Source organism: Natator depressus, chromosome 8 (genome assembly GCF_965152275.1).
Source record: "Natator depressus isolate rNatDep1 chromosome 8, rNatDep2.hap1, whole genome shotgun sequence".
NCBI classification, from domain to species: domain Eukaryota; kingdom Metazoa; phylum Chordata; order Testudines; family Cheloniidae; genus Natator; species Natator depressus.
This window is the reverse complement of record NC_134241.1, coordinates 12,113,559-12,128,688: the sequence shown is the minus strand read 5'-3', so window position 1 is coordinate 12,128,688 and position 15,130 is coordinate 12,113,559. Positions and strand designations below refer to the sequence as shown.

At 39.5% G+C, this 15,130-nt stretch overlaps 1 protein-coding gene across 2 annotated transcripts; it reads left to right on the top strand.

Annotated features, from left to right (window-relative positions):
- Positions 1 to 16: 16 nt before the first annotated feature.
- Positions 17 to 14,841, top strand: CAMLG (calcium modulating ligand). Of its 2 annotated transcripts, none has more exons than XM_074960437.1 (4): positions 17 to 278; positions 4,637 to 5,094; positions 5,774 to 5,839; positions 14,518 to 14,841. In XM_074960437.1, exons 1-4 carry the CDS (start codon positions 92 to 94, stop codon positions 14,572 to 14,574), a joined length of 768 nt encoding a protein of 255 aa, XP_074816538.1. In that variant the 5' UTR covers positions 17 to 91; the 3' UTR covers positions 14,575 to 14,841. The 2 variants fall into 2 exon arrangements, with proteins under 2 accessions (XP_074816538.1, XP_074816537.1); XM_074960436.1 differs by lacking the exon at positions 14,518 to 14,841 and adding an exon at positions 9,504 to 12,965.
- Positions 14,842 to 15,130: the final 289 nt, after the last annotated feature.

Genomic DNA, 15,130 nt, shown 5'->3' with positions numbered 1-15,130 from the left:
CCTGCGCACTGGGCGTGAGGGAGGTGGAGAGGCCAGGCAGGCCTCATTGTTTTGTGAGGGGGCGGAGACGCTTGTGCTGTGTCTGCTGCGGATGGAACCGGAGGCGCTGGCCGCGGTGGATGGCGGCGGGGCCAGGTCGGCTCCTGGCCCCATGGGGGTCCCCGCAGTGCTCTCCGTGTCGCAGCGCCGGGCCGAGCTCCGGCGGAGGAAGCTGCTGATGAATTCGGAGGAGAGGATCAACCGAATCATGGGCTTCCACCGGCCGGGCGGGGTGAAGGGTAAGAGGCGGGGAGGCATTGGGGGGCGAAGGTGAGGCCGGGTGTCGCTCAGCCCTAGCCCGACGGGAGGCCAGCGGTCAGGGGCTGTGGCCTCCACGAAGACCTCGAGGAAGGGGCTGGGGGCAGGCAAGAGGAAGAGGTTGCTGGGGGGACCCCCCCCGCCATCGAAGGGGGCCAGGCTGGGCTGGAGATTGCTGGGGATACTCCTGCCATTTAAAAGGGGGCAGGGGAGATAGGGCCAGCATAGGTTGGAGGCTGTGGCTGGCCCCATAGCTTTGGGGGTATATGACACCCCCGCTCGTCTCCTCCCCAGGCTGAAGCAGCGGCTATGCTTTTGTTACCTTGCTTCTAGGCAAGGCGAGGGGCTCAGGGCACGTACAGTGATGGCATCTTCCTCCTCTCCGGAAGCAGGGAAAACACTCTTCCCCACCGAGGTGGGTGGGGGCATGACTGTGCTTTCGGTGGTGGGGCTTTTCTGTGGCAGTTACGTCCTCACTCCTCTTCTGCTCATGCTGCTACATGATACTAGCAAACTCTCACCCATAAATACTGCGGAGATTGCAGGAGTCCACTTCGCTGTGCAGAAACACACCTCGGCGCAGCATACAAATGCGTGTGTGATTTCCCTCAGTGGATGAGGGGTGGTATCTGGAGATCTTTTCACTGACCTCGGCATTGTCTGCCCTCAGTAAAATAGTTCAGGTGACTTCTGCACACTCCATCTTACCGTGTTATTGAGATTTGTTGCTTGTGGCCGTATTCTTTTCTTCCATGTTTCATATATTTGGAATCATATTAAACTTCTTTTCAGGGCCCTTTAGTGTATTAGGGTTATTATTACATATATAAAGCACCATAGATCTAAATAGCTCTTAGACACATAAAACAAGGTGTGTGTGTGTGTGTGTCCTCCTCCTGCCCCCTAAAAAATAATTTACAGTTGAAGGGTCTGATCCTGCAAACACTCTATGCACAGAATTGCCATGGACTTTAATGGAATTTTCTGCTTGTACTAGGAGTAGGCAGGATTGTGTCCTGTTGTGTTGATTGGGGGTTCCTTGGGCCCAACAAAGGAATGCTAATAAAACTCTTCTTCACTGTTCACACTTAATCTGTTTAATGTTATGTTTGGGGTTTTGTGTGAAATTATCACTGGCTTACTCCCATTATGTTATACCAATAAAATAAAAACCAGCAGGATCTTATTAAAGGGGAAAAGGCAAAATGCCATATTTATTGTGAATACAGAAAGAATCATAGTAGGCAGGTTTCAGAGTAGCAGCCGTGTTAGTCTGTATTCGCAAAAAGAAAAGGAGTACTAGTGGCACCTTAGAGACTAACCAATTTATTTGAGCATAAGCTTTCATGAGCTACAGCTCACTTTCCTTTTCATAGTAAGCAGTTAGTTATAGCTATAACATTCCATTCAATTTCATATTTATTCACACATTCATTCATACACACACATACACAGGTTCTGCAAGGTTGTTGTCACAGTTACCAGCCTTAGAGTTGCTCATGCCAAGCCACTGGCCAAGTGGCCTGGACGTGAGGAGGGAGCAGGGCCTTGTCAGATGCTCATCTGATGCTCCTGGAAGTTGCTTTGCAGAATCAGACCCCAAAGCTCTCACTTTCTAGAGTCCATTTTTATAGGAATTTATTCCTATGCCAGTCTATGGGAATTGCTTCATCATGCTGTTGCTGAATAAATCAGCAGATAGCACATTCCTGACGGCTCCGTGCTGTCATATGTTACCTTGTTCTTTGGTTCTCCCATCCTTGAGGCTGTTGGGTGGATTCCAGTCGACCCTCCGGGGGTCCTCTGGTTATTTCCATTTGACGCATTCTTCAGTCGATGGACACTGGATTCTTAGGCTGGCACCTCCCTGATCATTCAGTTATTATCCACACCAAGCATCCATCCACATACATCCTCTATCTCTATTTTAATCACAGTTATTAACAAAGTGAGATGAATACAACAAAAGGGCGGGGAGTCTCTGGGTGCTGTTTCTGTTACAGAGTATTGCTTTGAGTCTCTCTCTGTGTGAGGAGTAGTTGTTACAAAGAATTGCTTTGAGAACAGACTCTTAGAAATACTAACACAATTAGCAGCTTGCAAGTTTCACACATAGAGGGAGAGAAACAGTACCAAAAACCAAGAGACCTCTTAATTAGTAATACCCTGGAATTTAAAGTATGGGGAATCAAACTCATTTGTGATTTTTAATACAGAACTTCTTTAATATGGTCCAACAATAATAGCCACCATCTCAATCTTTTAAATATTTTATTAAAGACACAGAAAAATAAAAACAGTTAAAGCATTTGAAATGTAAAGTTGTAAGTAAGGCTTTCATGTTAACATTATTCTTTATTCCCTCTGCCTTTATAAGGGGTAACCCTTGCTTGACAGTTTTGCAGATGGCATTAAAGAAGGTAGCAGATGTTGTACAGACAACTGAAGAATGCTGCCCAAGTGTCAGCACAGGCAGAGAGTCACAGTTTATGATCAGATCAGAACCCTGGAGTCCTTTCTCCCAGTTTCCAGCTCCCATAACTAGACATTTTTCTCCAATATTTTATTTCTCCACAAATTTGTTCTCATTTTGATGACTCTCATAGTTGTATGGAAGGTATTAAACATTTCTTTCCAACTTTTCTGTGTTATAGGTGTTTTGTTTCATCTTTAAATTTAACTAAAACAATGTCTGGAAATATTTAAAGCATTTTTAACTTGATCTGAGCTAGCTCCTATAGTAATTCATCAACAATGAGTGAAGTCACAAAATTTTCTGGAAAAATAGATTAATATGACCAATTGCATATTTGTAGTGGAATTTTGGAAGAGACTAAAAGACTAGTAAAGAGTGAGCTTTCAGATTTTAATATGCAAGAGTGGCCATAAACAGTCAGTCAGTTTGTTTTGATTATGAAAAATACTTCTGTTTAAAGGTTTGTTTTTCCTGGTTTAATACCCATGACTGGAATATTCTTTTATTGCATTTTCTCTTTCCCCACCAACTGAAAGGTCATTGTCCTCATTTAGCACTCTGCAGCTCCGCAATTGAACTACATCTTGGCTTGTTTCCTTCCATACCTTCTAGGTTGCATATGGCCCTTAATGCTCCTTCTGTCTGCTTCGCTTACTCTGAATTCTATGCCTTTTTTACACTGCTCTCTTTACTTGAAATAACCTCTTGCTTCCTGTGTTCCAGATGTCATTCTTCAAATCCCTCCTCAAACCCAATGCTTTTACTTGGTTTTTCATTGCTGAGTGACTGTGGCTCTGCCTGTGCTGACACTTGGGCTGCATTCTTCAATTGTCTGTACATTTGCTACAGTTTTTATAAAAAGAAAAGGAGTACTTGTGGCACCTTAGAGACTAACCAATTTATTTGAGCATAAGCTTTTGTGAGCTACAGCTCACTTCATCGGATGCATACTGTGGAAAGTGTAGAAGATCTTTTTATACACACAAAGCATGAAAAAATGGGTGATAGCTTTAGATAAGCTATTACCAGCAGGAGAGTGGAGTGGGGGGAGAAAAAACCTTTTGTAGTGGTAAACACCCATTTTTTCATGCTTTGTGTGTATAAAAAGATCTTCTACGCTTTCCACAGTATGCATCCGATGAAGTGAGCTGTAGCTCACGAAAGCTTATGCTCAAATAAATTGACTAGTCTCTAAGGTGCCACAAGTACTCCTTTTCTTTTTGCGAATACAGACTAACACGGCTGTTACTCTGAAACCAGTTTTTATAAACTCTTTATTGCTGGGTTTTAATGTGTATTTTTTGTTTTAGAAAGTGTCATATGAACCCATGGAAGTCAGTATGGTGGTAGAGGGGAGTCATTGAGCTTCTTAGAGCCCATTGCAAGTGTATATATAAAAAAATTATGGATCTGATGAGGTCACTGTCAAGATAACAGATTTTTGTCTTAATGCTGAAGTTGGCTTCATGCTGTGCTCTTTATTGTTCTCCACAAGGAGACATGGTGTAATGGTCTGAGCATAGAAGCAAGAGTCAGGAACGCCTCAATTCTAGTCCTAGCTCTAACACAGAGGTCTTCTGTTGTTTAGGGCAAGTCACTTAACAACTGCCTCAGTTTCTCTGTCTGTAAAATGGGACTGCTGATAGTCACTCATTTACTCCTCAGGGGGTTTAGGAAGATAAGTTAATTACTGTTTATAAAATGCTGTGAAGAAAAGCTTTAACGTGTTTATCAATTGTAAAGCTGTGGTTTCACAGAAGTGATTTAATACATCAACCTGATGCCCAAAATCCAGCAGTCTGAGAGGCTGATCTAAATATTCAGTGGGAATTACATGCTTCATGTTTTGTTTCTCCTCTTCAGGTGATGAAAGTCACACAGATTCAAAACTTCAACATGAGCAAGATAAATCAAACTCCCTCCCTGTTCCTGCAGTTTCAAAACGAATTGTGCTTGGTGATTCTGTCTGTAATTTGGCAGGAACATCTGACCACACAAGTGGCATTATAGAGCTCAAGGGAGATAAAAAGGACTTGTTCAGTAAAACTCCCGAGCTTGGTAATGATGGTACCAGTGAGCTCCGGCATCATAGCAGAGGGGATCTGGCATCAGAAGCTTCACAGAGAACACCTCGACATGGATTAGATCAATACTTATCAAGATTTGATGAAGCTATGAAGCTAAGAAACCATCTGATGAATGAGAAGCCTAGCCAAGAGAATGGGAATGCAGTGGAGGAATTTGATTCTTTTCGCATTTTCAGATTGGTGGGATGTGCGCTTCTTGCCGTAGGAGTTAGGGCTTTTGTGTGCAAGTACTTGGTGAGTTAAGAAAAATATTTGTTGCTGCAAATCCCACATTAGTTCTCTTCTAGAGGTAACATGAAATTCATCATGGCCCTTGTCTGTAGATGGTGAGTAGATGAGTAGGGAACTTTTTCTCTTGGGCCAATCTTATATAAGCCATGAGCAGTCATTACGTTCTTGAGGCAGGCAATCATCTCAGAACCTGCACTGTCTGGGTAATGCAGCCACTAAGTAGCAGTTGAGAGAAGTGCAAACTATAACCTCATCTCCTATGGACTAAGAACATTAGCACCAGAATGCTTCATCTGCCTGTGTTTTCAGTTGGAATCTCATCTAGAAGTATGTAGCTAGCACAAAGTACCATCTTCTGAGTAATTAGGTTGACTTTAGACAGCACTGATGTTGTAACTATGGCAGCAGTCTTTGGTATTCTGTAAGGCCTCCTATGTCTATCTCCTTTCAGGGTCAGGGCCTAAGAGGATTATGCAGATATTCCTCCTTAGTGGTTAAATTTATCTATTTAGGCCACCAGTGTTCATAAAAATGGTTATTTTCTAGAAATGATTTTGCAGTGTAGTGACTGAAATTTTATTACACATAACTGGCATTTTCCTTGGAAGAATAAGGTAACGTGATTCCTCAATTATCCTTGTTTGTCTAACTAATTTTTATGTTTTCTCTTCAATCTTCACAGTCAATATTTGCTCCATTTCTTACTCTACAACTTGCATATATGGGACTGTCCAAATATTTTCCAAAGGTAAGATCAGTACACAGAAAAGATTAATTTAAAATATTTTTAATTTAAACTTTTGTGAGAATGGTTTAGAATGGGCCCAGCTAGTACAGAATGTACTTTACAAACAGGATTAAGTGACTAATTGATGTATCAATATGGCCCCCTTTCATTTTAAGGTTGTGAAATGAAAGACACCTATTATTGTGGATTAATGCACTAGCCTTTAAATTGTCAGGACCTTCATTCAAATCCTGTTAAACCCTCAAGTGAAAATGAGTTTTGTCGTCTTGTTCTTGTGCCTAGTGAACATTTAGTCATAGCACCATTGGAAGTATCTGGTTAAGAGTGAACATTAGTTCTTCTTTTGTGTTATGAAGCATTTACCTTTCATCCATGCAGTACTTATCTGCGGTCACTGTTGTGTGGTTTCATCCACAGATGATGTGCGTGAGATGTTTGAGCTAACAGAATTCTTCCCCTCAGTGTGAACTGAACCTTAGTCCTTCATTTTCAAGGTCACTGAATTCACTTACTAATAACTGTTTAAATGTAGGGCAAAAGTCAGGGTGGAAGACTTTGAAATGTGAGGATTTATTTACATGCCTAACTTCCTGTTCATCAATAGGAAACTGTATCTCTTGCTTTATATATCTATACTGGTTAATTACAATGAAGTGACTGCTTAGCTGATGTCTTTATCGGCCTACAAGGTAAAGGAAGGTCGACTAATACTTGATCCATAGTTTAAAACTCTAAAGTTCCTTTTCAAAGGAATAGTAGATTAACTATAGACCATAGGAATAAATGAGTGGTTGGGCTTTCCTAGGTAGGTATATAATTGAAAACAGTGAACTTTCAAGAAGTCATTCTAAACTTATCTGCAGAAAACACCAGACAATGTACTAAGGGGATCCATCCTGGATTAGACACCTGGACTCGATCACCCATTAGATTTGTTTAGCTCTAGTTTCCATTATTCTAAATTCAGTTATTTAGCTGTAGTATTTTAGGATGTGACTTTTTTGAATTTGAAAATAATATGCTTGCTGGCAACATTTATCCTTCATTGTATATGTTGCAATGATACAGTACTTTAAACCACAGGCCTGTCTGTCCATCTCTGGGCTAACAAGGTGGAAAGTACAGCTTTCCTGGCACGTTTTGAGAGGAGATGGCCAAACTCCTTTCCCTCATTTTAAATATATTATAATGATTAATTTTGTGTGTGCTAATTGCTTAGTAAATAATGACTAATATTTGCTTACCCAGGTCATTCCGCTATCCGTTTTTGTTGCTTTGTAAAAACACTGGGATATCTTGAGTATAAGACTCTGTGTTTAAATGTTCATAAATGGCTTGTTGCACCTTAGAGACTAACCAATTTATTTGAGCATAAGCTTGGTTAGTCTCTAAGGTGCCACAAGTACTCCTTTTCTTTTTGTGAATACAGACTAACACGGCTGTTACTCTGAAACCTGTCATAAATGGCTTGATTTACCTATAGTGTAAAATAGTAAGTTGCAATACTAAACTGTAATAGATCACAACATTTTGAAATTTTACACAACTTAATGTTGCTGTCCCAAAAATGAATTTCAGTATAAAATGCCAAACAGACATCTGTTCTAGATTTTAGGACCCTTGACAAATAACTTAAACCACAACTTGTAACACAGTGAATAGCCAATTCACCCATCAGAAGAACAGCAGTCACGAAACATTCCCACCTCAGCTCCTACAAAAACCTTAACCTTACGGTCTCAGCCTTTTTCTATTGCCCATTCTAAGAGATGGAATTGTCAAGGCCTCCTAATGGTCAACAGATTCAAACTATTTCAGACCACGGAGAAGGGAGTGAATTTGAAGGTCAGCATGGCCCTTCTTGAGAGAGCTCTGCAGCAGTTCCGTTTAGAAAACTGATGGAGCACCAGTGTGATCACCTTTGCTGATGATATCTGAAGCAGTATTGCATGGAGAGAGAAGTAGAATGCCATTTGTGGCTTATTAGGTCAAAACCAACGTCTTGAACTTGACCCAGAAACCAGCCTGATAGGCAGTGTATGTGTGTTCATGGAGGGAGAAGCTGCTTAGCAAGTAAGCTGCTGCATTCTATACTAGTTGTTTCCAAATGCATTTAAGATGTAGCCCTAAATAGAGCACACTGTCATAATATATTTTAGAGATGATAAAGGTATTGATTAGAGTAGCAGGGTTGCATCAAGAGATGGTTACACTCTCCTAACCAGAAAAAGATGGAAAAAAGCAGTTTTGATCATCACTGTTAGAATTATCCAGAAGCAACTGTTAATATAACAAGACTACAGATTGCACACTTGAGTGACAACCAGTGGGGACAAACAATCTGATTAGTTTTTGTTATAGTTCCTGGCTTCTTGCCCCAGCTGGTCATTACCTCAGTTTTTATACCCTTGAGCTTTAACTTGCTTGCTCTCCTCGTGCCCCAGTCTCAATCAGACACAGAAAGATGCTTGATTGCACTATGGATTGGATGAAGTGAAAATACAAAGTGGGTATTGTCAGGATACTTTATTTATTAAAAAAAAAAAAAAATCACTCCATGTCTCCTTGCTAGCTGTCCTTACAATCTATGCATAGTGGAAACCTGCGGCATCCCACATGAGATCATCCTCAGGGCAGAAAAGCACCCTCCCAAAACTGCTCACTGGGATCTCTGAGATAAAAGAATAAAACAATTATGTAGCAGTCCCAGCTACTCTTGCTGGAGTCCACATGTGGGGTCAGGTTTTAAACTAAATAATTTTTTGGCATTAGAAGAGGATCGAGATCTCAGATTCCCAGAACGGTGTGATCAAATTGACCTTAACTCAGTAATACAAGTGAAGACAGTCCCAGCCATGAAGAGTTTACAGTTCAAAATAAGCATGACACAGCAAGTGAGCTTCCACTCTTCCCTTGTCAGTCTTTGGGAGATATAATACCCATGGTCTGTAGAAGGATGAGAGAAGATTGTATCCTCCGTAGCAGTCAGTACATTGTGGCATTTACTGCTAAAGCTGAGTCTTGCTGTCTGGACTTGCTGCCACAGGATTAGCACACAGTGGCAGTTTGAGAATAGAAAACAGTTGGATGATGTGAAATGAAAAGATAAATGAAAGCCTCCCAGACTTAGAGCCGATCTGCACTAGAAGCTTTTGCTGGTAAAGTAATGTCAGTTAGGGATATAATATCTTTGATATTTTTATAATGGCAAAAGTCCTAGTGTTGATGCAGCTATTCTGGCAAAAAAGTACTTTTGCCAGTGTAGTTTAAATAGAGAACTGTTATAAGCTATACTAGTAAAAGCACTTTTTTTTTCCACTAAAAGCTATGTCTGTGCTAGGAGGGTTTGCCAGCATAGCTAAACTAACTCAGACTTCCCTATTTTCCGCGGTGGTTTGGGAGACTATTGGAGCCATCTCAGCATGAATCTGCTGCAAGGACAATAAGAGAGAAATGTTCAGAATCCTAGAGCACAATTGCAAAGAATGGATACAAGACTTCACGGGGGATAAAATGTATATTGTCTATACTGACCATTCAAGCAAATAAACATGCTAAAAATATTCAAGTATTGGCTTAAAGGTAGGCGTGTTGCTTTAAGAAGAACTGGATTGTGACAGATTAAATAATTTAGTAATCACTGTTTTTGTTTTTTGATGTTTAGAGTGAAAAGAAGATGAAAACTACGGTATTAACTGCTGCTCTTTTACTGTCAGGAATCCCTGCAGAAGTGATTAGTCGCTCCATGGATACCTATAGCAAAATGGGGGACATTTTCACAGATCTCTGTGTTTATTTCTTTACTTTTATCTTCTGCCATGAACTGCTTGTTTTTTTTGGTTCTGAAGTGCTGTGATAGCTGTAGAACTCGATACAGTAGTTACACAAAAGTTTTCCGTTCTGTATTCCTATAATATCGCTGGGTATGCCATACAGGTTTATACCTTATTTAATTCTTACCTATTCAAATGCTTGAAAGCGGTTAAATCCACTCATATATGAATGGAAGAACAGGGTCCCAGGTCTGGGGTTGTATTAGTACAGTTTATTCAATTTCTAATGTGGAGATTAGGGTGCAAGTGTCAGTGATCTATATCATTTGCTGTTTAGTTAGATATTCTTTTAACCGTACCACAAGCATCACTTACTTTGTGTCACTTTCTTGTTGACTCAGTAGTGTGAGGACACAACAGAACTGGTGTGCTCTCAACAGAGCTATTTATACATTGTGACAGGACTTACCTAAAGAATGCTCTCTGTGTATTACTTCTGCTTTTTAAAATTTAAATAAAATAAAATGTACCCATACATTCTGTTGTTCAAACTCTGAATGTTGAACAAAAATAGCCTCAGCCCACAAGCCTGCTACAGTTTGGTGATGCACCACCTCATTGTCTTGCTCTCAGTTGAAGTCCTCATCCTCTGCGCATAAGTTATTTGTTATAGCCAGGACTGATTTCAAGTGAGGAAACCGGAGCAAAACAACTAAGCAAAAAAATCCTGTTGTCCTACAAATGTCATTCTTAAGGAAGTAAGAAGACATAGTTAGAAACTATGCTAATCTCGTAATGTTTCCCTGAGCATTTGGCAGCTCTCTAATCCTAGTAGTTATCCTAACCTTAGTTTTACCCGTGCTTTCATCTTGACCCTGGTTTACTGTTCTCTCTAGAGGGTTCACTTTATATAGTGAAAGCAGCACTCAAGAAGCCTGAGTCTAAAGCAGTTGCTTCATATTTATTAAAAATGTCTGTGCTGTTTTGGTCAACCATTAGTTAAGCAGGGGACTACATATTTTGACTATGTATATCTTTTCTGTATTTCTCTACCTGTGTTTATTACTAAAGGCATTTGCATGTAAACAGAATCTTAATTGCATGCGAGTTCTGCTCCGCTGCTTAATACTGCTACTGCTCAACAGCCTAACAGAACCTTTGGCTGGCATTCCGCAGAGCTGTCTATATGTTGACTGACTTGCTTATTCCTTTGTTCTATGTGTTGGTTTGAAACCCCTCCAAATAAATCACAGTAGCCAGGCTTATTTAGATCTGAAGTACTGAAACAGGCAATGGAAAAACATTTTCTTATCACCACGTTGTTTTGAGTTTATTTCCACATGAAGGGGGAAAGTGGTACCTGTTATGAAGCACGTGTAAAACCAGACAGGAGGGATTTAGGAGGCTGCCAAGGCAGATAAATCCTATTCTCTCTCTAGGGGGAAGTGAGCTAGCTGTAGTTCTTCTTTCAATCCCACAGAAATGTGACACATTGAGAGGAAGGAATGGGCTATCTGAAGTGTTATCCCAGCTAGCCACCCCTTCACACTGGCCATCGTCAATGATTTCTGCTGCATCTGAACTTGGTGTTACCTCCACCATGTAGCTTGTCTTTTTACTATCGAAGCTACAAGGTGAAATAGGCCAATATCAGTTTTTCAATTTGGAGAGGATCAATAATTTTATTGGTGCTTGTCTAAAGTGATAGTTTTGCTTCTCAACAAAAAAAAAAAAAATCTGACTGTAGTTGCTAAAGTAAACAAGACTGTGCTTTCTGCCTAATCTTTCTCAACTAAAATTACCTGCATTATAATTTTAATTCTGCATTTCTCAGCCAATTGTTAGACCTGTGTCGGTGGCATGAAAAAGAATCGTGTGTTCTGATTCTACACTACATTCAGTTCTTTTGCACTACCATTGTTTTTGTTGACCAGCCAATTGTATACATTTAGGGCTAGATTGTAAACTATTCTGATTTAGACCTGATAGCACAAATGCAGTTTGCAGTGATAGTGTAGCTGTGTTGATCCCAGGATATTAGAGAGAGACAAAGTGGGTGAGGTAATAACTTTTACTGGACCAACTTCTGTTGGTGAAAGAGACAAGCTTTCAAGCTACACAGAGCCTCTTTCACCAACAGAAGTTGGTCCAGTTAAAGATATTACCTCATCCACCTTGTCTCAGCACAAATATAGACATGTTAAAAGGTTCAGTCAACAGATTCAGATAGGAGCTTTTCAAACCATCGTTGAAACGTAAATAATGAGTCTGCTCAAAAAAGATACGTGACCTAACTTTCAGGATTATATCGCACATAAACGAGTACTGCAGAAATGCAATATATTAGTCCTGTGGAGGGTCTAAAAACGCTTAATTTCTCATTATTCCTGACTAATATTTCAGCTTTTAAGAATGGTTTAATTGTAATTAGTTAAGCCTAGAAAAACATCTTGACATACAGATATTTTTTCTGCACTCTACTCCTTTTGCATTCCTATAACTGGAAAATGACTAAGCCAGATTTTTTTCATAGGTGGCAGAAGAAATATTGCTCTGAGGTTTAACATGGAAATTTTGACTCTGAAAAGAATACTTTTGTCAGACGTATAATGCTGCTGAAGATAGGGTGTGCATATAACCCTCCTCTCTGCTGTAATGAATGAATGAAGTATAGGGCTGATAGGGCAAATGTTCATAAAGTTGAATTCATCCTTGACCAAGCAATGAAAGAATTTCATCTCTATGATCTCATTTTCTCTGTTCATGTACAATATTCTGTTTAATTATTTCTACACTGGTTGTTTTCTACCAAATTTATTAAAGTTATGCTTGTTACCACCTTCTCTTATGGTTTGACTGTGCTTGGGAAGCCAACCTTTTTTATTAATAGATATCTCATGCTTTGTTAATGTTCTGGACAAGTTGCCAGTGCCACAGGGAACAAAAGGGCTACATTTCACTGTCCTGTATTAGTAAACGGTTTGATTTGAGCACAGGACTAAGAGCTGGAAATTCCTTAGTTGTAATCCCAGCTCAGATGCTGACTCCCTCTGTTGCTTTCAATGAGTATTTGAACCCCCGCCTCAGTGTTGTTTTATTTTCCCCTTTCTACAAAGCTGTACTTGTTCAGGTATCCAAATGACATTAAGTCCCCAGAAGATAGTAACTACTTGACTGTGTAACACTTTGAAGGGGGGAAGTTCATGGTTACTTACGGGGTATTGTAAATTAATAATATATTACGTTTGTAAAGATTAAAAGAACTATATAAATGCTAAGTATTGTTTGGGGTTAATTACTGTACATAAACTGCATATGTGTTAAAATTACAGCATATGTGTTAAAATTACAGCACATGAAGTTAGCACACTGATTACTGAATAAACCTCAAAATTGGTGGTCATATACATATACATCTATTTTTTTAATCTGAATTGATTGCATGTGAAAATTGTTCAGTTGGAATTCAAATTTAGGTAATCAATCTCAATGTATAGATGTTTGGGTACTCTGAGGTGACCATACCGGATCCCAATATTACTTTTTTTTTAAAGAATTTCTGAAGTTATGAATATTCCCTTTGGTAATTGATATCATACACTTGTTACATATGATGAGTCTTTGTTTGTACCAGGTATATCACATTTAGGATTAGGTTCATATTTTCTTCTGTAAAATGGATTTGTCTTCAGTCATTTAAAATGACTGTTTTAATACATAAATCAAAATTCTAATCTGTATTCTCTACAGTCTTACTGTAAATGTACAGGACTGACAACGTGTCTTGTTTTGGTCTTCATAAAATAGTTATTTCCATAGTAAGTCTTGGTTTTTATAACTTTACTAGTAAAATTAGCATCTACCTAAGACAAAAATGGTCAGTTTTCAGGTGTAGTTTTCATTTGACTGATTGATTAATTTTTGTTGTTTTTTAGTTGCAAGACCATTAAAAATAAGTTTTGATATTTTGTAAATTTAAATAAAAATACTCCTTAATCTGAACTGGTAATTTTTACCTGGAGCAAATGTTTCTGGTTTCAGACAGTAGGACCCCTTAGCCAAGATGTAGTTATAGATGGAAGTCATAATTAGGTCACTTTTGTCAATCCAAGGGAAACCTGTATTCTGAGGTCTGTATTTATCCTGTCTGGATTTAAATATTCTGAAAAATGAGGCTTCCATCACCTTTGAGGTGATATTTTTGCAGGCTAATTGAATTCACTATGATTTTTCATCCTGATATGCAGCCTCAGATTTAATTTTACTGCATTTTTTTAAATTACACCCATTGGACCATTCTAAATAAGAGCCCTTCCTTTGGGGGGTTTACACCCTTCATTTATTTTTATATAGGTGTGGCTTCCCTTCCCAAACTACACTCCTATACATGAAGAAAACCTGCCCTCTAGCAAGGGATACAACATGGTAAAAATTAAGGCTGTTGATTAATCGCAGTTAACTCATGCAATTAACTCAAAAAAACTAATCGCAATTTATCACACTGTTTAAACAATAGAATACCAATTGAAATTTATTAAATATTTTTGGATGTTTTTCAATATTTTCAAATGTTGATTTAATTTACAACACAGAATACAAAGTGTACAGTGCTCACTTTATATTTTTATTAGAGAGATTTGCACTGTAAAAATGATACAGTATTTTCACTTCACCTCATACAAGTACTGTAAAGCAATCTCTTTACCATGAAAGTGCAACTTACAAATGTAGTTTTTTCGTTACATAACTGCACTCAAAAACAAAACAATGTAAAACTTTAGCGCCTACATGTTGTTACCAGATTTGCCCATTACTTTGGGGTACGCTCATTCATTAGGGTTACTCTTCTGGGTTTTTTTCTGTAATTCTATTAATGTACTGCTTGTGTCACTTGTGTTTTCATAGGGAGCTGCTCTACACTTTGCAAGTCCTCTCCCAATGGAGCTATCCTGCAGTACCTAGGTTCCCCAGGGTTCGGTTCCTCCAGCCCCAGAACCAGATGAACGAACGAACGAACACACACACACCCACCCACCCACACCAGAGCAAGTCTGAGTGGACGGCATCAATCAGCACTTTCAAGCTGCCACCCTTATATGCCCCTGGACTCAGTAGTCTGGGTCGAGCAGCACTTCTTAGCTGTCACCCTCGTATGTCACAGGTTCAGCATGTCCGTATCCCCACTTTCACGTTAAAATTGTACTGGTGAGTAAACCCCACAGTATTTTGGGTGCTCCAGGGATCTTTAGCTTAGGTAAGAGAAGCATTGCTGCAGAGTAATTGGGGAAGCTAAAAACACAAAGGGTGTTCAAATGTGGTTATTTTTGCACACTAAGGAGGCTGGTAGCCACAGAATCTAAGATTAGGTGTGAACACCAACTGTGATGTACTCCCCAGTGCTCTTGAACATTAAAACCTCTGCATTTAGAGGGGGAGAGCCAGTCTTGAGATGGGGAAAATGAATCAGAGACTGTGACCCCCCCCCCCCTATTTTAATTTAGATTCCTCCCCACCCTGA